We start from the raw sequence: 27,604 nt of genomic DNA, 5'->3' as shown, positions 1-27,604 counted from the left end.
CATGGCTATGTGTGTGCATTTGTTTCATTTAAATCATCGTAATTGCCTAATAAGTGCTGACCAAATTGTGAGTGTATAGGGAAGTTTTCATAAGTGAATGAATGAACTGCTGTAAGAGGGATGGGGTTTTTATCTATATCGCGTAGATTAGGAAACAGAAACTCAAAGCCATGAAGTGAAACAAGCCACCATCTCCCAGCCAGGACGAGTCAGTGATGCCCCGGATTCTGGTAGGAAAGAAGGATGAGAAGAGGAAGGAGAGAAGGAAGAAATAAGGAAGGACAATGAAATGAGTCAAACTTCACAAATTATATTTATCTCCCATATTTCAATCAGGGTCAAAATTTCATTAAAACCTGTAAATAAAGGAACATAATCTGTATTTTCCACAGTAATCTTATGTATTTATCGGCATGAGGGCAAGACCCTTTCAAGAATCCCTATATATGCTTTTCTTATAATTCTTAGGTTGGGTCACATCATGGCCAAACCAGTCTAAGCATCAGCTTTGCAGACACTAATCCACCATAGTTAATAAGGGAATTGTATAGTTCTAAATGTTGTACTTGCAGATGGGCATCTTGTGTTCATTTGCTGGAGATGCTGTAACAAATCACCTCAAACATGGTGGCGTAAAACAGCAAAAACGTGTTCTCTCACAGTTCTTGGAGGCCCAAAGTCTCATCAGGATGTCAACAGGGCTGCTCTGTGGGGGAATTATTCCCTGTCTCTTCCAGCTTCTGGCAGCACTAGGTGTTCGGTGGCTTGACACTGCATTACTCTCATCTCTGTTTCTGTTTTCACATGACCATTCTCTATGTGTATGTGTGTATGTGCGTGTGTGTGTGTTCTTTCTTTTCTAAGAAGAATTGTCATTGAACTTAGGGCCCACTCATAAATCCAGGGTGATTTCAACTCAATATCCTTAACTTAATTGCATTTGCAAAGGACCCTTTTCTTAAGTAAGGTCACATTCAAAGGACCTGTATGTTTAGGACATAGACTTATCTTTTAGGGAGCCCCCATTCAACCCATTATACCCATGTAGGCCATTTAGGATCCGATGTCTTGTGATGAGTAGATATACCCAATGTTGATTTCTCTAACATTGATTTTTGAGTTTATAATAACCTGTTAACAAAGAAGAAGCAGTGACAATTTCAAAGTGCTGCATCCATTCTGTACACCACTAAGTATAGAAAATTCTTTTCATGCCTTTTGTATTATGAAGTTCTTGAAGCCCAATCCCAGCATGTCTTTTAATGGAAGTGAGAGTGACTGTGAATTCTAAGTTGTAGTTTCCTGTTGTCTATTATAATAGCTGCTTTGATAATTTCTAGTGGAGATACCTTTGTTTTAAAGATTACATTAGGGCTGGGGTTGTGACTCAGTGGTAGAGCACTTGCCTGTCATGTGTGAGATCATGGGTTCGATCCTGAGCACACATATAAAAAAATACATTAATTAAATAAAGGTCCATTGACAACTTAAAATATTTAAAAAAAAATAAAGATTACATTATTATAACATCCCTCTCCCAATCTTGAAAATCAGTTTTATATAATGAAAATATCTCATAATAGTAAGAACATATCCAGGGTTTGTACAGAGATAAAAATCTCATCTCCTCTAATGAAGAGTCAAGTAAAAACCTCATATAGATAGAGGTTTTCATACATTTTAAAATATATATTTGTATGCTTCTATATGTAATTATACAGATAACTATATGTTCATATATAAATAAATCAAATGACCTGCGTATGCTAGTATGCCAATCCCACTATGACTTGGGTATATTTCTATGTCATTTAGATTTTTTTTTCCTCAAGTTTTTTTTTTTTTTTTTTTTTTTTTTTTTTGGTGCTGGGGATCGAACCCAGGGCCTTGTACTCTACCAACTGAGCTGTCTCCCCAGCCCCTTTTCAAGGTGTTTTAATCACATTTTGGTACTTAAAAATGAGCACAAACATTTTACTCTGTATCACTTTGAAGGATACAGTCCAATTTTTTTCCCCCCAGAGAAATGTTTTAGTTGGTGTTATGCAGATTTTCCATAAATGAGTCTGTGGAAAGGAGAAGTCGCCCAGGTCTCAAGCAACAGGAATGCACCCTGATAACAGCACAGTTTTGGCATATTGCTGACATTTGTGGTGCAGCAACCTTTTTTTTTTTTTTTTTTTTTTTATTCACCACCTTCTTCTAAAACTCTTTTTTGCGAACTTACGGCTTTACTCATAGTCTGGGTCATCATTTCTCAGTCCCTCCAGAGATGAACGAGACATCAGAAAGGAGACGGGTTTTCCATGCTGTAATCAGTCTGCAGTCATTGTGTTTAATCTTTTCCACGTCGGAATCACAGAGGAAAAGGGAAAGTCTCCATCCTTCCCCATCCCTAAAAATAGCCCGACTCTTCCCTCACGTAATTCCCTCTTCCTCTCCCTCTGCACATCCACTCATCTTCCGTCAGCCTTGAGTCATGTTTGTAAACACTAGAAAGCTCTTTCTCTTCCTTGCCCTCTTGCAGTTGCTTCGTAGTATGAACTTTTGGTTTTATTTTGATGTTGAATAATCATGGGTGAATGATTGTGAACAGTGCTAGACAAGAAATAACATGCTGATTAATACAACTGAAGGAGAGGTAAGGGGTTAGTGATAAGTTTTCTCAAGTTTCTAACAAGAAATTACTCATACACATACGAGATTGGGGGCAAAACTTTACCAATACTTAGCCCGACAGTTTATGAAGCAGTGTTTTCATATCCATTAAATCTTTTGTTCTGGATTTTTATTTCTTTGTTAATTGGATTGAGAGAGTTGATCAGTTTAAAATTCATGCCATTCCAGAAGCATTAAGATCAGTGAGAGTTGAATGAAATGTCTGTTTTTCTGAGTTTAAGGTACTATGTTAAAGGCACTTGTTTTCTTTGGCTCTAACTTACTGGGGGTTTTATGTGTTTTATCTCATTTAATCTTCATAGTGGTCCTGCGAAGAAGGTTCTAGTATTATCTTTATTTTATAGAGGTGGAAAATAAGGAACAGATGACCTCTGGATAAGGGGGGATTGGGAGCCACACTGAACAGCTCAGTCCCTGTGCGTTGTTAAATCCTTACAGTGTGATTAGGGGTGTGTCGCTGCATATTGTAAACCCCCAAAATAATTTGTTCCCTGCTGAGCTCCAGTGGCTGTGCAGTTCACCTTGGGTCATCCAGCAAGCTGAGGCAGCTCCGTAAGCTGGGCACAACCGGGCACATGGCTTGTCTATCATGATTCCCACCTCCCGCTCACTGTACTATACCTGGTTATCTCCCCGCTGATTTGTAAACTCTAAAGCTTCAAGGACACCTCTGCCTAGAAAATGGAAGCTACTCAAGAGTGACTGTTGAGTGAATTAATAAATACTCTGAGAAAATAGTCTGGGTATACTGCAAAATCATATTGCCTCCTGTAAGTTTTTCATAGCATTTATAACACTTTTGAATTTGCATGGTTATATAATTACTATATAATTATTATATAATTACAGGCTGTAAATCCCATAGTAACAAGAGCCATGAATGTTTTACTCACTGTTAGGACCCAGCTTCTAGCATGGGATTTAGCTGCTAATGATTATTGTTGAATGGAGCAATTTGTGGACAAAAATAGTTTTTAAAATTTAAGATTCTAATGATGGTTTCCCCCAAAATCTCCTCTAAGAGTTTCCCTAATGCTTATTCTGTCTCTTGTCCTTTTCTTTTTCTCCTTTGTCTTCCTGTTTTTTTCTTCCATCTCTTTTCTTCTATCATTATTTATTTATTAAATATTTGTGTGGCACTTAATATATGGTAAGTACTGTTCTAAATACTGGGGAATGTTAATCTATTTAATTCTAATTGCAATCCCATGAGATATAGATTAGTAGTGCCATCATCCTTAGTTTATGTTTAGAGGATACTGGAGACAGAGACATTAAGAAACATGTCCAAGGCCACAGAGCTTGCATATGGCCTCTGAGTCTGTGGTTTACACTATGATATTTTGCTCCTTACTTCTCTCCTCCCCGAAGCCGCACATAAGTGGAAATGAGTTCCATTCACCACATCTCTCCATATTGATTCATGTTCTCTTTAATTTTTTTTTCTTCCTTAGGCACTAAGTCAGCTTTGATACATAGACAACCCAACCTCAAATCTGCATTTCTTGCAAACATGCATTTCTTGGTCAGGCCACATGCGAACAACAGCAAATCAGCTGTGGTGGCTCTGCCCATGTGCCTTCTCTGCCTGGTGGGGAAGGATGATCCCTCATTAGGAAGGGCACCGATGTGGGGGATGTCATTCAACCTGCCACACCTTGAATGGGACTCAGGAAGCTCAGCTGGGTCTACTCTTGGCCATATAGCAACATGATCAGGCCAGAAGCTCAAATTCTTTTTCATAAACAAAAGGGGGAAAAAAAAGCTTATTTAAAGATAGTCAAATATTTTTATAGACATAAAATGAATTAATTTTTAATTTTTTAATACTATGATGGAGATGATATAGGTTAAAAATCCAGTAACAGAGTGTTCCTCATTCTGCATCATCAGACTTTTTCATAACTCCTAAGGGTTAAAAAAAATCATTTAAATGGTTATAAATACTCTAAATCCACCATATATATACACATATATATAATTATCTATGATTATTTATATACATATATATCAGTAGTGAGTTTGACTGTAGTGTAATTTATTTCATAGATTTTTAAGATTTATGGGCTTCTTGAAGACAGGGTTGTTGTATACATGTCCTGGTGAAGAGCACTCTGCTTGGCAGATAGTAGACACCTAAGGAATATGGAATGACGAAGACTGAGAATTCCCACTGCCTCTTTCTCTTTTCCCCATAGGAACTTCTACTTGCGGAAAAGTGGGCTAAAATGAACAAACTCCCCTTTCCAAAGATTGATCCTTACGTTTTTGATCGGGAAGGACTGAAGGAGTGCTATGTCTTTAAACCCAAGAATCCTGATGTGGAGAAAGACTGCCCGACTATCATCCACTTTGTTCTGGCCAACATCAACTTCAGAAAGTACAAGGCTCCAGGTATCCTTGGAATAATAATCTATTCCCTAAAACAGAGAATGGAAATCTGGCAGGAGAACAAGACTGCTATTAAGCTGATATGGAGCTGTTTCACAATGGCCCTCTTCCAACACTGAGTGCATCCCTTACCTTGATAAACAGCTACTATCCCAAGACTGCAAATATTTTTTTTTTTCATGAAGATCACTAAAGATCTAGAAATGGAGGCATTGATTGACTAGCCCAACAAAAATCTTGATGCTTAATTGCAAGACCTTGGAAGGTATGCCTTCTGATTGGTTCATGCCCTAGTCATAAGGGATGTTAAATATTTTCAACATTACCCTTGTGAGAGAGATCTTATGAATAAAAACGATGCAGAAAACTCAGAAAATTCTGACCACAAAATTAATGTCATCTAACAACAAAACATGGCTAGCAAATTCAGCCCCATGTCCTATTTCTTAGAAAATAAGAATCAAGTTCAAGGAATAGCTATTTTGTTTGACCACATCCAAAGTAGTCGTTGACCTTCCCTGTATCCTAGAAAACACTGGTTAACAAAAGCAGATCTACATACAGCTTGATGAGCAAGATGCTTAAGGCTCTAAAAATAATCATACTATTTTAAGACCAGAAAAGGTAGTTTTTCATTTTGTGAATGGAAAGATAAAACATAGAAAGGATGGGAAAGAGGAGGATGGGCAAGACATGGAGAAGCTGGTCTTTTCTAGATTTCTCAGGGAGAAAATGGTTCAGTAGGGGTGGAGTTTATTGTGAGGCATATCTTGTCATGGAAGAACACTGGCTGGCATTTTTAATTTTTAACTAGTGGAGCACTTGAAACCTAAAGAGTTGTCTCTGTTAATTCTCAAATGAGCAGTTGGTATGTGTGAGGCCAACCTACAGTTGGGTCTCTGTGGCTTGGAGACAGTGGATGACATTTTGTTTTGGGTTCTCCCACGAGAAGATTCTGAGAAAAGGGTTCAAATATAAGTTATTAGCCAGAAGGTATTGGGGAAGTGATAGAGGGAAGAAAGGCAGATGACAGACCATGTGCTTGCAAACAGCTACCACATAGGGAACTTGACCTTGCTTGGAAGGTCTTGGAAATTAAATAGAACCTTCCCTCAGGTATGGGAGCATGGTGTTTATGAATGCCCTAGAGTCTCTGGCTGACTGCTGCCTAGGGAAGAGTTATTTGTCAGGAGCTGTCTGATGGTAATGGGTAAAGCAGCCCTCCACACTTTCAGGGAGAAGAAGAAAAACCTGAGGCACAAAAATACAGACTGGCAGTTGGAAGGCATCTATTCCTAACACACAGAAATGGTGAGCCTAGGGATATTGCAGATCGCATGGCCTCTGTGGAGCCTCCCAATGTTTTCTTCATGGTTATTAGTGTGTTTTATTCCCTGGGTTTTAGAGATATTTAACAGTTTTCAAAATAATGCCCTTGGTGATGTTCTGGTATTTAGGTGTTCCAAGAGAAACCAATGAAGAGAAAGAAATAGCAGACTTTGATATTTTTGATGACCCTGAATCACCCTTTTCAACCTTCAACTTTCAATATCCAAATCAAGCATTCAAAAGGCTGCATGATCTGATGTACTTCAATACCCTGAACAATATCGATGTAAGTATCTTTTGACTGTTGATAATGTCAACTACTTTTCATAGCATGTGAGTTCAACAATATTTCTTTATATTTACTCAAAAGGAAAATAAGGTTCATGAATGACTACCCCAATTGAACCACTTACCCCTCATGAATTATTTCATTCATCTCCAGAAGAACCCTACAAATCTTACCAATAAAGAGATTAATACCTCCAAATTGACAGAGTTCACATTTTAGACTATTATTGGATTGAATGGCAGTTAATACCTGGCTTTTTTCCCTAAGTGTCTAGGATATTCCACACATGATAAATTATAAGGAATAAAAACAATGAAAAGGAACTAGGAGAGTAGGAAAGTGCATACAACCAGAAGTGTGATGAATCTGCAAAGATATCATGCCATGGTTTTGAATGAATTCTTGTAAGTCTTTAAGTAGTTGATTTTTGTGGATCTCAGGAATGTGACCAAATGTAACAGCTTGCCCTATTTTCAGACCTCGAGATAGCACATGTGCTTTGCTTTAGAAACTCTAGAAACAAGCCGTTCTCTTCAGTATAAATCATTCTTATCACCAGCACATCTGCTGCTAAGATATTGTGTCTGGTAAGATACTTCAGCGTAGAATTCACCATTTAGGAGCGCTGTGGTGTAATTGAGATTACTGGCTTCTGGTTCTAAATCATAGTGTCTAACAAACAATGATCAGTTGTGAAATCTCAAGTTTGTTGGCCTTCTTGGATTTACTAATTTATCATTAGTAAAAACAAAACAAAAATAAATATAAAATAAAAAAAGGAATAAAGAGAAAAGGAAAGAAATTAAACAGAGAGAGAAAGGCATCCAGTGTGATTTGTCAGACTCTGTGGAGACTCTGAATAGCACAGAGAAACTCACAATATGTGCGTAAATGTTCTGATTATATGAATTTAACTAGATTTTATGAGCTAATGGAACTCTGGCGCATCTAGTTAGCTTGATTATTCAGTTTGCCCTGAGACTACTAGTGATAAAGTGTGTGCGATTGCAACAACTGTATCATAATGTTTATGAATCATTCTTTAATTTTTATAACTGAATGAAATCTTTCCCAAGAAGCATCAGTTTCTACAACCCTAAAATTCTTTCTTTTCAGTCTGCATATGCAAATATGTGATTAATGTAAAACATTTTTTATCAAAATTTATAGCAAATATAGTTTTCTTAACATTAGCATATTTATTCTTCCTTTTAAGAAATCTTGCAGTGGACATCTGAAAGCCTCATGCTACATTATTTCTGTAGCAATGATGAGGATTAAAGAATATTAAGGAAGAAATCAGTATTTTAATCAATAACATCAAACATGTATTTTGTAAAACCCCATGGTACTAAAGGTGAGGAGAGCTAAGGAATTATATCATAATAATCCTATTTTACCAGTGTGAAGCCAATAAAATCAAAAGTATATATTCTTTGGGATAAATGTATTAAACTTGATAAGTCATCCTAGAAATGGAAAGAACTAGATTGTAGGAATTTATAAATATCCTATTGAACTTGGAAAACACACACACATATGTACCTACTTTAAATGACCATCATTTTCAATTCTGGTTAATATAAAAGCTGCTAAACTATTTGCTACAAGGAATGATACGATTCTAGTTATCTATTTTATAAGAATTCTTCTAAGTAATTTTTGACACATAGATGAAGAATTGAAAGGTTGAACAAAAATAGACTGAATTCCAAAATAATTCTCAACTTATAGCTCATTGAATGTTGCTTTTCCACAAACCTTTAACTAAACATTTTTATTTATTTTTAATTATTTTTATTTTTTTAGTGTCAGGGATTGAACCCAGGAACACTTAAACACCTAGCCACATCTCCAGCCCTCTTTATTTTTTATTTTGAGGCAGGGTCTGGCTAAGTTGCTTAGAGCCTTACTAAGTTGCTGAAGCTAGCTTTGAACTTGGGATCCTCCTGCTTCAACCTCCTGAGCCACTGGGATTACATTCATGTGCCACTATGCCCAGCAACTAAACATTAAATTGCTCTTACTGACATTCTGGCATGGCATGTACAGGGAAGGTCATGGGCTTTATATCATCTTTAAATCCTAGATGAGCCATTTGTGTGACTTTGAATAAGCTAGACTAACTCTTTGAGCCTCAGTTTCCTCATCTCTAAAGCAGGTGAAATAGGACCTACCACAGTGGCAGTAGTGAGTATTTAATCAGGTGACGTGTGAACAATGTCCTGCAAACAGTGTCTGTTCAATAAATGGAAATCTTAGCTATCCACCTCCATATTCTGTATCCCTGAAGCTCTGATGTAAATATATCCCAAGGCCTTTGCAGATGTTTAGAATTCACAAAGTAGACAAGTTGGTACTGGTAATGACAGTCTAGCCAGTAAGAAGTATTTTTTTTTTAAATGAATGAATGTAGGCTTTCTTCTAAATCCATGACCATTGAAACTTATGTACAAGTGATACCTGTGTGTGTGTATGTGTGTGTGTGTGTGTGTGTGTGTGTGTTGTACTCAAGTAAAACTTCCCATCTTTATTGACATTTTCTCTCTCCCTTCATTACCTCCCCCACACAATTTAACCAAATTTAAAAATATATCAAATATTGATAAGTGACGGTATATAAAGAACAACAGTCCTTTGCTGAGGTTTGGATGCTCAGATTTGGACCTCAGCCAGATCTCTCATTCCCATGTCATTTGAACAGAGCCGAGAACTGATTTGTATTTCATGGTCTGTCAGAGTTGCTGGCAAACAGCAGACGCAGTGAATGTAAACTGTTAGAATGCAAAGTCACTTATTTCCCAATCCCAAGAAGACAGTTTTTGACTGTGTCTATGTCCACTGTGGCTGAATGTTTCCTCTTTGGTTCACAGTCTGACCTGAGTTTGCTCTGGAAATGCCTCCCTGTCCCTCCTCGCTCCTGTCACTTCCATTTCTCTGGTCGTCCTAGCTGGCTGGTGTTGCCGATGCTCAGTTCCAGTTTATCTGTGGAGGACTTTGGCTCTGCTTTTGCTCACTTGGTGACAGTGTTCTGGGTTTCTCTTTAGCTTCAGATTCCTGCGCTTACTCAATCCTCCCGAATTCCTTTCCAGTGAACATCGCCTCCATGCTTTTACAATTACCGTATCTCATGGTTTTTTTGGTTTCCTTGTTAAAAACTCAACGTATAGTGACTTATACTGGTAGACATGTGGAATGTGGCAGATGCAGAGGCTTTGGAGTCAGACACAATTAGGTGTTCAGATCCTTACCCCACTGCCTCTTCGATGAAGCATCTGGGCCTGTTATTGAACCTTTCCCAATTTTACTTTCTTCATTTGTATGGGAAACGATGATATGTCTCTTATGGATCAAGATGGAGTTTAAGTAAAACAATGAAACTTAAGGACTTGGCATGTGATAAGCACTTGGGAAATTAAAGCAGTTAATATAATTGTGACAATAATTATTTTTAGTGTCCATATTCTCTTCTGCTTTTAATTATAAATTAAAACTCTTTAAAAACAGTGACATGCCTTTTTATCCTCTAGAGAAACTGACCATGTTGCCTGGCACCTAGGATAAATATGCTGTACATATTTCATTATTGACTTACTTGGGGGTAGTGAGTGTCAAGGTACTATGGCTGGAGGTCAAGGTCCTGACCACAGGAAGTCTACACATCATATGCTGGCCATGCAATGTGACTGTACACTCCATGCATACACCACCACCTTGGTCTGGAGGGAACAAGCCATCTGAGACTTCTTTTTTAGGGCCCGGTGATTTAGCAATCACAGAAAAATATATTGCTTTCCAGTCTCACTTAGTCAATGGATGTTTAACTCAGAAGGGACATTCCAAAACCCATGTCTCAGTTTATTCAGCATATGCTGATCACATGTAAGAATGAGCTTTAAGACTATGTTCTCAAATAATTTTACAAAGTGTTAAGCAGTTGATGTTATTTGAAACGAGGGAAAGTACATATCCAAAAGTACCGGCACTTAATACTTAATGATATTTCATCATCTTGATAAAAGTATCTGGGTACCAGTCGAGGTTCTTGTGTTTTCAAAAATAATTTGGAAGCTTATCATTACAAACCAGGCCCTAATATATTAGGGAGTTTGATCCCTTTCCTGTCCATCATAACGGGTGAGAGCGCATGCCCTATACCGAAGAGAAGTTAACAAGAGAAAAGCACAAGAAATTTATTTGATCCTAGTTTTACATGACATGGGAGCCTTCAAAGATAAAGACTCAAAGATCAAGGGTGAACTCACCATTTTTATTCCTAGGTTTCATGAAGCATGGATGGCAGCGTAGAAATAGGTTTCTACAAAAAGGGTATGGCCTAGTGCTGATAGACTGAGCAGGGAAACCCAGCAAAGTCTGTCTGTTCAGGTTCTCAATGGCCTCTCTCAGCATACTTTCCTCCTAGTAGAGGGCAGGACCCTTCTGAAGTGGGTCCTATGATCTATTCTCAGATCTAGGTAGATAGAGAATTTCTTTATGGCCAGCTCTAGACAGAAAGGCAGGAGTTGATAAGGCTTTCATGGCTTGCTTTGGGGAAAAGAAGTTCTAGTTCCTATAACCCACTTAGGAGGAATTCCAGTCTCTGTGACTTGCCTGAGTGCAGTAGGCAGGGGAGACGGCAGCAGGAGAGAGGAAGGGGGGAGAAGACTTTGCTTCTGAGGTTCTTCTGAGGCCTTCAACCTGAGGTATTGTTTTTTAAGTCCCAACAGGTCCAACTAATACTACACGTGATCTCTTTTGACCGCATTTATTCATTAGTCCAACATGCATTTATTGAGTATCTGCTGTGCCAGGTGCTACTGTAGGTAGTAAGGATACAGCAATACTCAGCATCAAAAGAAAAAGAAAAAATTTGAATGATTAGTATTAGGCAAATATTTCTCCCCCCAAAATGCTTAAAACTCAGAAGAATTGCCTATGAAGAGAGTGGTTGTGTCGTGTGTGTGTGTGTGTGTGTGTGTGTGTGTGTGTGTGTGTGGTTAATTTGTGGGTGAAGAAATTGAGTCATGGATTACGACAGCAGATGGCTGGAAGTCACGATTGTGGGGAACTGAAACAGTCAAAGGTCCTTTCTCATTCCTGAACCATCTGTCTCATAAGTGGCCTTATTTCCCAGTGTTCCCTAAGCATAGTCTCCTTTCCAGGCAGGCCAACCAGCTCCCGAGGGTCTCCTCTGCTCCACAGCCTTCCACCTGCAGCCTGGCTCTGCAGTCATTCACTGGGAAAGCCCAGTCTGTCCTCCCCACTGAAATAAAACCCTGTCTGTCCTTCAGCCCCAAATGTCACTGGCCTCTTGAATTACACCTTATTCTGCATAATTCAACTTCAGCGATTGCTTTCTACGTATTTATCAATTTTGCACCTGTTTGTCACATACCTTGCAGGAGCTAAGTACCGGGACCAAAAATGACAAGGTGAACATCCCTGCTTCCATGGCACATTAGTTCTTATGGGGAATGCCGGCATTAGCCAGCCAATTCACAGTCACTTAGATCAAAATATCTACTCGTATTTTCCTAGATTGGTAATTTTTTGACTCTGTGAAGATTTTATTTGGTCCTTAAATTAGTTAGACCAACATAACCATTTTTGCTTTCAACAGAAATCTGCTGTATTCCCGAGTCGGCATGAAGCTTCTGGGGTGTTTGCTGCCACTTGGGGCTCTGTTTTGATCCCCTGGTGGAGGCAGTCATCCCGGCAGGACTAATTAGTAATTTTTTACTTCTCTGTCAAAATACACCAGAACTTCTTCCCTTGGGCTGTGTGTGTGTGTGTGTGTGGGCTGGGGACAGTACACAGACCATCGTGTATGCCAGGAGGTGCTCTCTGGCAGAGCTACACACCCATCCCTCACTTTTTATTTTCTATAATGAAAACTCAGTATTTGCTTATGGATTATTTATAATTTCACATTTTCAAATTTGTGCATTTTGGTGGAGGAAGATCAGTTTTCATGTTTTTAAATTTTTTTGATTATTTCTCTAATCTATCTTTTTTGCTGAAGATTCAAGGGAACTGGTTCAATGATTAGAAAGCTATTGAATGGCATAAGTAAAAAAAGACATGGGTCCTGCTTAGGGACAGGAAGAGGGGATGGAGAAAGTGAGATATGAGTGCTATTTATTGCTAGGGAAGGATGTGGAATCTCAATGCATTTCATGGGAAAATGAAAGAGGAAATTATATATAAATACTATAAGATGCCTGTAGTTCAAATTTTAAAAATTTGACTCAAATTTGACATAGTTCTTTGTTTGGGTTCATCTAGAAGCATGCTCCAAAATTTAAATTTAGCAATTTATCTAGTTTAATTTATTTTTACATCACAGAATTACTAGTCTCAGGAATTGGATTATGTTTTGCTCTAATCTGAAAAGCCTGTTTAATGGTTTCATAGTATTGATGTGCCACCTAGTGGTCGAGCTTGCACATTGCATCTACAGATGATTTGGGTTTTTCAGTATTGTAAATGTTTGTCTTCCTTTATAAGAATGACCTGTTTACTAGGAACACCAGCCGAGGTCCCATTATGGTAAATTCACTAGTTTGTAATATTGATTTTGCTTATTGTTTTGGTGAGCTTTCACGAATTCATTATAAAGGAATTGACAGAAGTTCATTTCTACTGACAGAAGTCTTTTCTATTTCAAAACTTGCTAAGTGTTTGGAAAGTAAAGAGTTGGTTTTTATTTTGCTTTGTGATTCTGTTCAGAGAGGATTGCTGTTTCTCTGAACACTGTAGAAAAGCAGAGACCAATTGATAAACTTGCTGACACGGATCTCTAGAAAACACAGATTGCTAAAGATATGGTAGGACAGTTTGAATGGCAGAATTGATTTGCAAACTAATAAGCTCATTCCATCTAATAACTCTACTCTGTCCTACACCTGGTGTGCTCATTGCCTGTGTTCCTTATAACCTCGCTTTGAATTTAGAGCTCCTAATTGTCACTACTATCATCAACCTAAAATTAACAACATAAATAAACACATACACACATAAATAAATCCCCCTGGATCTCACATAGCCAAGAAGTGACTGAGCCTGGATGCCTTTGGCTAAGTCTCTTTGATAGGTCTGAAGTACATCCTGAAACCACAGAATTCGTTATGTCTCCCTTACTCATGGGAAAGTAGGATCAGCAAATACCTGCTTTACTTAAAAGACTCAGTAATATTTGAGCCCATGTTCTTCAGATGATTTTATGTTTTATTTTTAAAAATGCATCTATAAGAAATGCATTTCTATGACGCATCCCTCTTTCCGAAATATGACTGCTAGCTGTTTGAAGTCGGAGCACAGAGAGGCCTGCCTGCTGGACCAGGTTTAAAGTCACAGCATGTCGATCACGTGTTAGTGCCACTGAGGTCTCCGGTCCCCCTCCCCCAGGCATTGGACCATGCTTGCCCAGTAAGCACGTGGGGATTGAAAGCCCTGTGGCACATGTCATCAAGGTGGGCCACACCAGCTCTGAGCAAGAGGAGGCCCTGGGGTCCTCAGCTGCTTACGCTTGCCAAGTATTCCTACCTGTGGTGCGTGGCTGAACAACACATAGAGAGTGCCGTAGTGTTGCTGAACAGTCCTTGGGGTAGAGAATAAAGGAACTTGTGGAATAGCCCTGTGTGTTGCCTCTGTCTCTAGTGCACTGAAAAGACTATTTTGTTGATTGTTAAGATGAATTCCTACAGGGCTATCCAGGAATGAGGTTTCCTAATTTTGACAGGATCCTACAACAGCAGCAAGGTCATGCTTCCAAAACCCATTCCCATTGCTCTGCAATAAGTGCTCCCACCAAATTCCAAACTAGACAAGCTTCATACCAGAAATAGTATCACGACTACTGCAATAGACATTCCTAGAGGCCATATTGCCTATGTTTTATTCTAGGCACCACTAATTTGAGTATACATAAAAATTATTCTGAGTTAAAAATAGCAGAACATTTTTCATCAATAAAATGACAAAGTAGGGGGCTTCCTAGCTGGAGGACACCCATGCTATTTTATTTGTCTAGTTGAGAAGTTGGGCAATTCTTCAGCAATACCCGCTCTCCCCACAAGGGGGCGTCTTCCTTGTGATCTCTCACGCCCTCTTGTCAAAAAACAAATATAGATTTAGTGATTGTTTATTTTCTCCACATTATCACCTTCCTTGTGAGGGACAGAACAATCACAAATTCATCATGTTACAAACGCTTTGTTCTCAACTTCTTCAGCAAAAATCTGAACCTCTCCCTAGAGTATTGTTTGGTCTTGGGGGCGAGGGAGAAAGAGTAACTGAGTGTGAGTCTAGCGGAATGAAATGGAGGGCAGTAGAGTTCAAATATGTATGCACGACTTGGATTTTTCTCATTATATTTCTAAAAGAATACTCCAAAAAAGGACCAATTGGGTTTTTTTCATTTTGCTCCTGCAGATGTTCAAGGGTATTCATAGCAGCACTAATTATGTACCTTTTGTCTCCATTTGCAGGTGATAAAAGATGCCATCGTTGAGAGCATTGAATATAGAAGACAGAATCCATCCCGCTGCTCTGTTTCCCTCAGCAATGTTGAGGCAAGAAGATTTTTCAACAAGGAGTTTTTAAGTAAACCCCAAGTATAGTCTGGACAGGGCAGTGGTTTCTGATGCTGCAGTTTGAAATTCCATGGTAACTGGATTTAAAAGCACAGTACAGAGAGTCATACTGAACATAAAAGACTGACTGGTACAGGTGCAGTTGTTTAGCTGCCTGAAAATGCTAATACTACAAATTTGTTAGGTGGATAAATGATGTTGTTTATGTAAAAAATATGCTTAGCATCAGTTTCTGAATTTCCTGATGTAAATGTAGGGACATATGCCATATTTTAAAACATTCCTCACCAACCTTTGTATGTGCGCTTTTCTTACAGATGTGGTTTTCTTTTTGAGATATTTAATAGTTCAGTAAGAAAGACTTGCCATTGTTTGTGAATGTTATTCACTGATCAGAAATTTTTCATGCCATGAGACAACACTATTTTTATATATGTATATGTACATATATCAAATAAATACATCAGTCTGCAAAATTAGCAAGATAACTGAGTTTTGTTATTTTTTGTCCATTTTTTTATTGGTGCATTATAGTTGTACATAATGGTGGGATTTGTTGTTACATCTTCGTGCATGCACACAATATAACAATATGATTGGTCAATATCATTCCTCACTTCCTCCCTCCATCTGGTCCCTTTCCTCTACTCTACTGATCTCCCTCTGATTTTCATGAGGACCTCCCTCCCACCTTTCTTCTCCTTTTTCTTCTCTAGTTTCCACATGTGAGAGAAAACATAATGACTTTGACCACCTCAGCTTTTGGCTTATAAAACTTCCTATATACAACATTTTTTTTAAAAAAAAAGCCCTACATCCATTGATGGACACCCAGGTTGGTTCCATCCTTTGGGAGTGTCAGAATTCTTTTTAATGAGATACTGCACTTCTGCCATGAAATAATTTCAGATTCACTGCTTTTAAACACAAAAGGTGTTAATTCAAATTCAAATGTAAAACTTTTACATTTGAATCATGATTGCTTTTCTTAAAAAAGAAAGCATATATAATCTTGTTCAGTTAGTGGTATGTGTTTACTCAGTAAGTAGACAAAATATATCACCAGTTTGGACATAACATTTTACTCTGCTGATATTGCCCCAGACTACTTATCCACCAGCCAGAGCCACTGACACCAAGGGTGACGTGGAAGACTGGCAAGTGCCGTGTCAGGCTGGAAGAAGTGGCCTGCCTGCGGCTTCTGCAGGTTCTGCGGCTTCTGTCACAGTGGAAATCCTGGGGCTCAGCGCTGACATTCCAAGTCCAAGTCTTCTTCTTCTCTCTTTGCTCTCGGTCATTCTTCTTTTCTTGCATTTTCTTCCTTTAAGCTACCCGTTTTTTCCTCTTGCCTTCCACATTTCTACCTCTGAGGAAAGATAAAAATCAAGGCTAAAGGAGAAGTTTTGAAAGTTCCCTTTCCCAGGACTGACTGATGCAAATGACCAGTGAGCTCCTGCCCACTTCCCTCAGGCGTGGCGCAGGACCTGGGGCTCAGCAGTGGGCGGAACGGAGCCAAGTGCCCGCCTCGAGGACCCTGCCTCTTGGGTGGAGATGACAAACCATAAACACCACAGAAGCACATCGGGCGTGTCAGAGAATGACGAGTGCCAAGGGGGAAATTACGGAAGGGAGGAGAGAAGAGGAAAGGGTTGGAGGAGTGTGATTTGAAGTCAGATTCCGGGGGAGGTCTTAATCTGAAGGTGACATCGGAGTAGAGACGTGAAGAGCTGAGGGAGCGGAGCCTGCCTGCGGGGAGGGTTTAAGGGAAGAGCACTCCCAGCAGAGGGAGGAGCCAGGCAAATGGACGGAAGTGGGGTACCAGCATGCTCAGGGAAACCGAGGGGACCAGTGTGCCCAGAGCAAAGCAGGTCTAAGAAGTCAATGTTATTTGTCCAAAATTTGTCAATACTCTTTATATTTATTTTACCTTTGCAAACATCCCTGTGAAGTAACAAGACCAGAGTGATTAAGAATGTTGTTCCAAACTTCTAGAGCTTCTAGAGCCAGGGTCCTATGACCTTGGCCGAGTGGCCTTTACTTCCCAGTCTGTGGTGTCACTGGTCATGAACTAGATGGACGCTGGAGGGGGCCCTGGTGGTAAAGCTGGAGCCCTGCAGGTCCCTTGCTTTCCCTTTGTTCACGTGCTTTTTGTTTCTTGACCACAGCAACAGACACTGTGTCTAAAGCAGCTTTGCCAATTTGTTTATTTATGAATTTGCTGGAGTACTGATGTTAGAGATGCCACATTTGGATGGCAAATTAAATCATTCTTTCTCTGTCCCAGAGAATGACAGGCAAGGCAGACATCCTCTTCCCCCAAACCACCACCATGCCATGCAGTGATCATAGGCTGGCTCTTGGCCTTTTGCCATAAATTCAGCCTTTCCAGTTTGCTTGTTCATGCCCACGACAGGGCTCCTCCTTTACCATGTCCACGTACAAGCTGTCCGATTTTTGATTTATTGGTAAGTAATAAAAGGAAAGCTCTGCGCATACACGTCATATAATCTCATTCCTTTTGGAAGATGAAATTCTAGACCTTTCACAAATACTTTCATTCTTACATTGGAAACATAAAATTTTCAAGATCAGTTAGTTCCTCTTCCTTTCCTTTTCTCCTTCCGTTCTCCTTACTTCTTGGGGGAGATGGAGACAGGCAGGGGTGATCATGAATTGTAGCAGAACATCAAAACCTGCGCAGGGTCGGAAGGGCATCTGCGCGGGGGAAGGAGGAGCCCTCACAGTGGAGACTGGGTTCGTGGCGGAGGACTGGTCACATAAATAGTGTATGAAATATCGTAAGTAATGGTGCCAAGTTTCTCACTGCAAATGTTACAAACACCGGAAGAAGAGAGCCAGGGGTCTGTGGAGTTTCTGAAGCCATTGGCATGGATTCATGGTTTTTAATACGGGTGGGGGTTCAGGGACAGAACTGGCGATGAAAGGATGTGGGGCGTGTGGGTGGGCGTGTGGGTGGGCGTGCGCCTCTTCTGCTGGGATGTCAGCAAGCAGGCCAGAGGCAGCAACCCCCCATGGCCATGAGCACTCCTGCTTCCAGATCCTGGCTTTCCCACTCTTTTATTTACTAGAAGAACCCTGAGCTTTATAGAGAAGTGACTAATTCCAGGATTGGATTAGGGGAAACAGGTGCCAGGTCATTTTATTTTGCCAGAGAGTCAAAAAATGATTGCTTCAAAAAGGGTAGGAGTGTGTCAAAAAGATAAGCCAGACTGAAAGATGCCTGTCTGCTGGCTCCAAATCAAGCATTAAAATAAGGATTGTAAGAGATTATGACCCATTGAGGAAAACATCGCTGCCACTTCATGTGAATAAACTGGTTGATAAATCAATAAGAAATCAGGGAGTTGCATTATCTCAAAGTACTTCCTCTACAAAATACTTAATTACAAAGGAAATCAGAGTAACTGGGTTCTTTTGCGAACTGCTCTCAGCTGATGAGATACACCTGTGTGGTTTTGGCCTCCTGAGAAGCCTGCACCAATGACTGACGTTGGCTTTTCCATTCTCTTATTTACTCGAAGAACCCTGAGCTTTATAGAGAAGTGACTAATTCCAGGATTGAATTAGCTGCCTTATTTGACAACACTGAACAAGCTGCCTTATTTGCCTTATTTCAGGATGGGACAGTTCTCTGATGTCTTTCATGCTATGAACTCCCCCTGGGATCAGGCTGAGGTAAGATTTGATTAATCCCATTTCTTCATCTGGCTTCTTGCCCCATGTTTTCCTTCCTTCTTTGGTTTAGGTTCACCAAAGTGTAGTCCTTTAACACGTTATTTACACAAGAACCTTCAACTTGGCTTCTTTTTTGAGAAAACTTGACCTAATCCAGCCATAAAAATGTATGAGACCTGATTCCTTTTCAAAGTATTTATAGCTAGGGAAACAAAACAAAACAAAACATTTTTCTAGAGAAAGAAAATATAATTCATGAAGTGACAAGTGACAAAATTGTGTATGTACAATTTGCCGTTGGGTGATTCATTAAAACTGGAGTCATTAGGGAAATTTTCATGGAGAATTAGCTTTTAGGTTGAGTCTTAAAAAATAAATAAAATTTCAGACAGGGTTCAGGAGACAGGCTATTTCTCTTGTGAAGTGAACTTATTCCTCCTTTGTGAATAATGAATTTTAACATCATGTTAGGAGTTTTTTGGGCATGGAATGTACTGAGATGTAAGTTTAACAGATCCTATGTTTTAGTCAGTTTTTCTGTGCTGTGAATAAAAGATCTGACTAGAACAATTGTAGAGGAGAAAAAGGGTATTTGGGGGCTCACGGTTTCAGAAATCTGAATCCATAGACAGCTGGCTCCATTCTTCAGGGCTTGAGGTGAAGCACAAAATCATGGTGCAAGAGTGTGGTAGAGGAAAGTGACTGAGGACATGATCAGGAAGAAGTGAGGAACGTTCCCCTCATCAGATACAAAACATGTACTCCAATGACCCACCTCCTCTAACCACACCCTCCCTGCTTCAGTTTCCACTCAGTTAATCCCCATCAGGGACTAATTCACTGATTGAGTTAAGGCTCTCATAACCTGATCATTTCTCCTCTAAATCTTCTCTCATTGTCTCACACAAGAGCTTTTGGAGGGCACCTCACATCTAAACCATAACACCCTAAAACCTCAAAGTATTTTCAAAACCAAATGTTTTATATGCTGCATAAAACTAAATATAATGAGATGAAATTTAACAAAAATGAATGGAGAAACCTGCACTAAAATCCAATGAGCCAAGAAGGAAGAGTGCTGTTTCTTTTTTCCAATACCCACATTATTATCTAAAACCTAACCCCTAGTTCTCTCTCTCTCTCTCTCTCTCTCTCTCTCTCTCTCTTTTCTCTCTCTCATACACACACACACACACACACACACACACACACACTCGGAGTTATGCTGGTCTCCAGATGCAATGTGGTCAGCTCACATGGTCAGTTTCCATGTCAATTAGGCCATTACAAATAGTGCCTGTGCTACTCTGCAGTTTTAAACTCCCCAAATTCAACACAATCAGGGTCTAATTTATCAAAATGAGTTATTGGCGACACAATAGATGTTCTCTTTGTGTGAATTATAGCAGCTTTTGTTAATTGCCTGAAATCTGCAAACCTGCAGGAAACATTTGCAATAAATTGATTTTTCCAGACATTGCCTCAGTAATAAATAAATCCTCCTGGTGATTAATAAGTACTCCTTTTGATTTTGTTCCCTTTTAATTAAAAAATCTGAAGACAATCAGGAGAAATCTCAAAACCACATCTGCCAAAACACCACAGTAAGAACACAAACCAGGCCTGAGGCCCCCAAATTGCTCTCATTATAATCTCTACTGTTGAGACCCCTTTCAGTTGCAAATGACAGGAACAGAATTTAGATAAAGGGGTGAAAAAAAGGAAAAAGATATTTTAGAGTTTGTGTACCTGGAAATGAGTCCAGGTTTTGTTGGACCAGAAATATGAAACACATCATTAGTATGTCTCTCCCCTAAAACTCATGGTGAGCTTTGTCTTTCCTTGAAATCTTTTGAATACTCTTTCTCTAATTGGCAAAGAGCTGGCCACTAATGATTGTCCCCAGTCTGCCTTTTTCTTATAATTTGTGGACAGGAAGATTTTTTTTGTCTTCTAGATTCTACATATCAACTTTCAAGGTTGAACTTTGTATGCCAGACCCACTTAAGACACAGGTTGTGGGTGAATGGGGGCTGAGGGGGGCCAGTGTCCGTGAGCATCTGCGGTGTGCACAGTACTGTCCTCAGCACTAGCCATGCAATGTGAAGCCCCCACCCTTCTGAGATTTGCACTGTTTTGTGAAAGATGGGAAGTAAACCAACCCACCAGCCAACACATCTTCAACAATGATTATTTTATATTGAAACCATATCTTGAGACAATTTAAGGGGGATATGGGAGTGGAAGATCACATGATGCTGTGAGTGTCTAGTGGGGTCAGGAAGGAGCTTTTTAAATATATGACATGTGATTAGCAACAGCACATGATTCCATGGATTGGGTTGGGACTTCGTGTTTACTCTCAAGGAAAGCCCAAAAGAGGGTCATTTGACTCCTGGGCATTCAGGCACACAAGCCATAAGAAAATTACCAGATATGTAGGGTTGGGTGTATTAAAAAATTGTCATGGGTAGGCAGTATGATTTCCTCTTCCTGAAATGTGACACTGTGCCCCAGACACTTGGCTACTCTGGATTGAGCTACATATAATTTCCAAGGTCCCTTTCAGCTCTAAAATTCAATGATTCCGAATGCATTCTCAGAGTAATTCATTTTCATATTTTTTAACACTCAATAATGTCAGAATGAATGATGCAAGGAAGACAAAATTAAATTGTAGAATCATAATTTACATTAGCCAAATTACGGCAGGACATTATAAATAACCTTATCTAAACGAGACAAAAGTTTTATTCTTTAATGACCCATGTGTCAATATTTGTAAATCCTATTAAGTAACTTTAAAAATGACTAGTGGCACAGAGTAATTATTTATTTTCTAGCTTCAGAGCAATCTGTGATTAGATTAGCATCTTTCTGATCAGTAAACGGCCTCTAAGTGTGGTTGACATAACCTTGGCCAAGCAGTGGAACAAATATTTAAGGGAAAACAATCATGGGAGTGTTCTTTGTGTTGTGAGTTCTGGTACTGTTTGATTTAACGTGGCCAAAAGAAATATCCACAGAAGCGCTATCCATGAGGAGACTTTCCATTTAATCAATCATGCCCACAAAACAAATACACCAGTAGCAACAATAAAAACAGCCAACATTTATGGTGCAGTAACCATGTACATGGCAGCCCCTCTTTGGGGTGCATTACAAGTTTACTTATTTTACTCCTCTCAGCAGCCCTGTGAAATGCTGCTGTTATTAAGCTGTGTTACAGCTAGGCATGGGAGCCCAGGGAGAGGAAACCGTCCAGCTCACATGCCTGCCTGGTGGATGGAGGTTTTAAAATCAAGGTACTCTGGATCATAATTCATGTTCTTCACCACTTGTGATATCTTGCATATTTTCCATAGAACAGATGAGAGATAGTATTATTTATTTTAGTGTGAATACAGCTCCAGAAAAATGAGAGGTTCGTGACACACCATCTATAGTGCTTTCTCAGGAGTTGCTCTTTTCCTGTCTCCTTGGTGGCTCCCTGCAGATCTCCCTCTGCCTCCCCCTGAGCTCTTTTTCTCTGTCCTATCACCTTCAAAATGTGTGAAACTTCAAAGAAAGTACTATTAGTTGAACCCAAGTTAGTGTCATGTTAAGTGCATGGTTTGCCTCTTTCAGGAAACATAATTTACACTGTAGCTCACAGAGATAAAGCCTTTGCTCTGGCTAAAGGAAATTCAGATTTAAATGACTCGATGGAGAGAGATTTGGAGGATCAGACTGAAATCTAGCTGTAGAAGCGAATCCTCTAACTGATCCACTTAAATGGTTTTCCAGTGTTCGACCTTGTAGGAAAGGAGAGTCAACCTAATCATATTAAATATGCAAAATTATGAATTGGCAAAGGATGGTGGCAATTAATTGGAAATCATTCCCCAGGATGATTGTAAGCTGTAAGACATCCCACATGCTTTGAAAAGAGTTGGAAGAGAAAAATGGGAAAAAATTTAAATGGCTCCACTATTGTCCATTGTGACATGAGACATAAAATGTTGCTCATGAGAAAATAGGGCTGCACAGTTTGCCTGCTGTACAGGTGTTTTTAGTTAAATAGAAGGTTGGAATGACCTTCCCTCCCCTGGGCCACTCTGTGGGTGCCTCAGGTCTCCTTGCCTCTGTTCCCATGACCCAAGAGGGAGAAGAGGTGTGGAGACAGACCGCAGGGAGACAGTTAAGTACCAATCAGCTGCTGAATTTTCAACTCTGTGTGGGGAGTATCTGCCTAAGTATTTCTATTTATTTGCTGTCTTTATCTTCTGAATGTCATCTGCCTAATGATTTTTTAAAATTTTCTTTTGAATATTTATTCTTAAATTTGTTATTTAATTGAATTGTCCTATTGAATTGCATTTCTTTTTTTTTAATTTTTAATTTTTTTTTATTCTTAGTACACATCAGTTTCATTTGGGAACAGGAAAAATGTGAAACTTTCAGAGTAATCTTAGTGTATTTCAGAATAATCTTAGTAATATGTGGTATTTGAAAATTTTTTTCTTTTTTTTTAAAAAGTGATAAATATTAAAAATTTTTTTTCATACATGTATATAGGGTAATAATGTCTACCATCCTTCCCATCCCCACCGCCTACCCCTCTGCACATCCAAAGTTCCTTCATTAGTCCCTACCCACCCCCGACTATGGATCAGCATCTGCTTATTAGAGAAAACATTCCTCAGCCTTTGGTTCTTTGGGATTGACTTATTTCACTTAGCATGATATTCTCTAGTTCCATCCATTTACCTACAAATGCCATAATTTCATTCTTCTTTATGACTCATTTTTTGAGTGAAGAATCATTGTCCCAGATGATGAACTTCAGGAAAAATCACAGGAAAACAGAGTAGGAATATGTTCCACTCTCACTTTTTCTCCTTTTCTCCTCATATATTTCTTCTTTTTTCCCTGTCTTTCTTCCTATCCTCTTTCATCCTTTCTTGCTGTATGACCTTGGGCAAATTCTCTATATCTAATGCCTCTGTACCTCAATACTTATCTCACTGGGTAGTTTGAATATTGAAGGAGGTTTTTTTTTTTTTTTTTTTTTTAAACAAATGAGAACCCCTCCCAAACAACACCTGACACATAGTAGGTATGCAAATGTTAATCATCATATCGTTTTGTTTTCATCAAAATTTACTGACTCCTAACTGATGTTTTGAGTGTTGTGCTCAGTAATTAAAGTAAGTAACAGAATAAAACATTTCAACTGAGAACCTTCCCTCCTGAGAGCCAATGCTCAGCACCTGTGCCCCAGGGTACACCTCCCACCCAGTCCATTCCCTCAGAGCATCTCGGCTCTTTTTCCCATCAAACCATACTCCTTCTGTTTTCTCGTTCTTAGAGATCACTCTCTGCCAAGTGACCACAGGGAGTTAAAATAGGTGAATACATGTGCATAAAAGTGCCAGCGTGAGTCCAGTAAATAGGCCTGTTTCTGGCTTTCAAGGAGCCAAGCTCATGGCCATGGTTTCAGATATTCAGCCCCATTCTCAGGATTCAATACAGATTTGATCATTCAAAAACACTAGAATGAAACAGACAGTATTACCTTATGTATATGTATGATTACATGAATGGTGTGAATCTACAATGTGCACAACCATAGAAATGAAAAGTTGTACCCCATTTGTGTACAGTGAATCAAAATGCAGTCTGTAAAAATAAAAAAAAATTCAATAAAACAAAACAAAACACTCACATTACATCCCAGTCTATTCGTTATTTTGCTTGCACACATGGACAGCTCTTCTAACTAGGTTTCTTCTGCAATTAATATGAAGTAGAAAAGATGCAGGGAGAACATGTTTTCTATTTGTTCCTCTTGATCTTTTCCTTTTAACTGTAAGAGGTCCTCAAGGTTTGACATTTTTATTGTTTTAGAATTTATGTGGGCTTATTTTAGTTTCCACTAAATAATAGGTTTGAAGCACCACCCTGCTTCAAGTACTTTTTATCAGACTAACACATAAAGGAAGTTTATAATCCTGTGGCTGTTTTCTGTGTTCTTGGTCGTGTGATTTATAGTTTCTGTGTTAAAAATGATCACAGTAACTATTGACTTTCAGAAAACCACGTGTATTGATATTGCTTTAGCTTGTTTTGGTATCAGTACTCACAGTCAAGAACTATTTTCAGGTTTTTCTCTTTCTTTGATTTGTTCATTGCTATGCAGGGAGAGTCTGAGCTTCCGGTCAATGTTGCAAGAGGCATTAGACACTCAGGAGGTTCATCCCCGTGGGTAGTGTTTATGCTGGATTCCCCCACCCTCAACTCTCTCCTGCTGGTCAGACATCAGAGTATCTAATTCTGATCTGTGTTTTACTCAATTCACCAAAAGTAGCAGTTAGATGACTCATTGGATGCCTTGAGAAAGGTTTTATCTATTAAACAGAAGTAGGCTCTGACTGAAAGTATAGGGCAGAGTAAAAGAGAAAGATTACAAAGAGCTGCTCTTGGTTTAAAGGTTGAAATTTGGTTGGCTTCCTGTCCTTGGAGGTTCTGCCTGCAGACATTTTTAAACAGTTTATATAAATAAATTATTGTGGAAAGTGACTCACACAGGCCAACAGACTTACGTAACTCTCCATTTTTCGGTTGCACATCTTGGACGAAGCGATTTCCGACGTTTCCTGAAGCTGCATTACATTCCATTTCACTCTAATTTTTTCCTTGGACTAGCAAATCCATTTTGTGTAACATACCCATGAGTCAGTAGTCTTAGCACGAGAAGAGTCTTGCCAAGACCATGACAGATCACCAACCATGTGCTAATAGGGTCGTTGTGAGGATTAAAACAGATGAGACCTTTGAAACGTTAACAGTGTCTGGCATGATTTAAGCACCAATTGCTCGTCAGCGATTAATAGTCTACTATTACGGTTAGGAATTACTCTAGGCTGACTTTACCCTGTGACCCTGCCTCACAATTATACCGATAAAAACCAACCTGAGCACCACATGGGGACCCAATGTGAATGATGATTTTAGCATGGACACACAAAATTCCCTGACCTATATAACAATTTTTATCAATAACCTTGAAAAATCAACTTCAGATTATTTTGAATTCAATGATTACTAAAGAGTTACCATGGTGATTGTGTCAGGCAATAGGATAGACATTGCATATGTTATTTCCTCATATATTATTATTACCCCCTATTTTTCCCCATCTTTTTGATGTGGAAAAACCAAGGCTTATTGAGGTCTTCATTATTCTAGTTCATACAGCTAGAGAATGGTTGAACTGATTCTCTTTTACCAAACTGGATTATAGAAAGCTTGAAAAAAGATCTTTATTGTGATATTTTGAGCTACGAATTGTCAATTCATTTCTCTTCAGGTACTTTTGAGTATGATTTTAGCATTTGAAGCTCATATAACATGAAGTGCTTCACAAACCTTGTGTTGATTCCTACTTCCCTGGAGTCCAGGTGGCTCAATACTCTTCTTGTTGCCTATTCAAATGTTTTGCCCTCAATGGTAGTTGAAATATTAGGCCCCCAAAATGCCCATGCCCTAATCACTGGAACCTGTGAACGTGTTACCTCATGTGGGAAAAGAGGGTTTATCAATGTGATTTTAATTAAAACTTTTGAGATGAAGAGACTATCTGAGTGGGTCCAAGGCAGTCACTAGGTCTTTGTGATTGAAAGAGGGAAGCAGGAGAGGCAGACAGGATGTGAGGATAGAAGTGGAGACCAGAGTGCTGTGACTGGTGGCTTTGAAGGTGGAGGAAGGAATGCAGGTTACTTCCAGAAGCTGGGAAAGGCAAGGAAATGGATTCTTTTGCCTCTAAGAAGGAAGGCAGTCCTGTGGAACATTGATTTTAGCCCCGTAATTCTGATTTTAGATATCTGACCTCAACGTTGGTGGTATTATAAGCCACTATGGTAATGTATTAGGGAGCAATAAGAAACGAGTGCATCCTCTTTTCTGTGTGTACAATGCGTCCTTCCTTTTATTTTAATTCTAGGAGAAGTTACAACAACTGGATTTTCAGCATTCTGAACTTTTTTTTTTTTTTTTGCAATACACCCATGAGGAATTCAACCCATTTTAATTTTTATCAGGAAAGTGTTTTGAGGGAAATTAATTCAGTATGTGAGTGTGGGAGAAGGGAGGATGGGAGCCAGGAGCATGGCCTGTTGGAGCTTGTGGGACATCTTACAGGGACAAATGGCTTCAATCTGTAAGTTCCCTGTATCCTTCTGATAGGGTCTTAGCAGGCACTTGTCTTACAGGATTAAAAATCATTGGCCTAGTAATGGGACTAGTAACTGAGCAATTCTCAACTAACTGGGGTTCAGAGAGCTTTAGTTCTATGGACTCATCTCATAATAGCCCTATGAGGTAAACACATTGATAACATCTCTATTTCACAAATAAGAAAATGGACACATAGTGACATAAATTTTATATAACTAGACCTTTTGCTCAGCGTAGAATTGTTAACACTAAGCTGGTTGCCAGATTTTAAAATACATAAACATTTATGATCCCAAATTATTTTGTGTTCAATTTTTAAGTTTTTAAATTATTTTTCCTACCATTTTGTCTTCAACTTGCAATTCAGTTACTGAGTTGTCATTTAGTATGTAGCTGGTAAAGTGGAGAT

The 27,604-nt window shown here is 39.1% G+C and overlaps 1 protein-coding gene across 5 annotated transcripts in view; it reads left to right on the top strand.

Moving 5' to 3' along the window:
* Positions 1-15,760, top strand: part of Pla2g4a (phospholipase A2 group IVA) — a 160,550-nt gene extending 144,790 nt beyond the window's left edge. For all 5 annotated transcript variants that reach the window (XM_047521190.1, XM_047521189.1, XM_047521188.1 and 2 more), the window contains 3 exons: positions 4,878-5,073; positions 6,528-6,685; positions 15,178-15,760. In XM_047521190.1, coding sequence (XP_047377146.1) covers positions 4,878-5,073; positions 6,528-6,685; positions 15,178-15,309 — 486 coding nt within the window. In that variant the 3' untranslated portion in view covers positions 15,310-15,760. The remainder of the gene's footprint in view (positions 1-4,877; positions 5,074-6,527; positions 6,686-15,177) is intronic.
* Positions 15,761-27,604: the final 11,844 nt, after the last annotated feature.

The sequence above is a fragment of the Sciurus carolinensis genome, chromosome 12, assembly GCF_902686445.1.
Source record: "Sciurus carolinensis chromosome 12, mSciCar1.2, whole genome shotgun sequence".
NCBI classification, from domain to species: Eukaryota; Metazoa; Chordata; class Mammalia; order Rodentia; family Sciuridae; genus Sciurus; species Sciurus carolinensis.
This window is presented reverse-complemented; position numbering and strand designations above follow the sequence as displayed.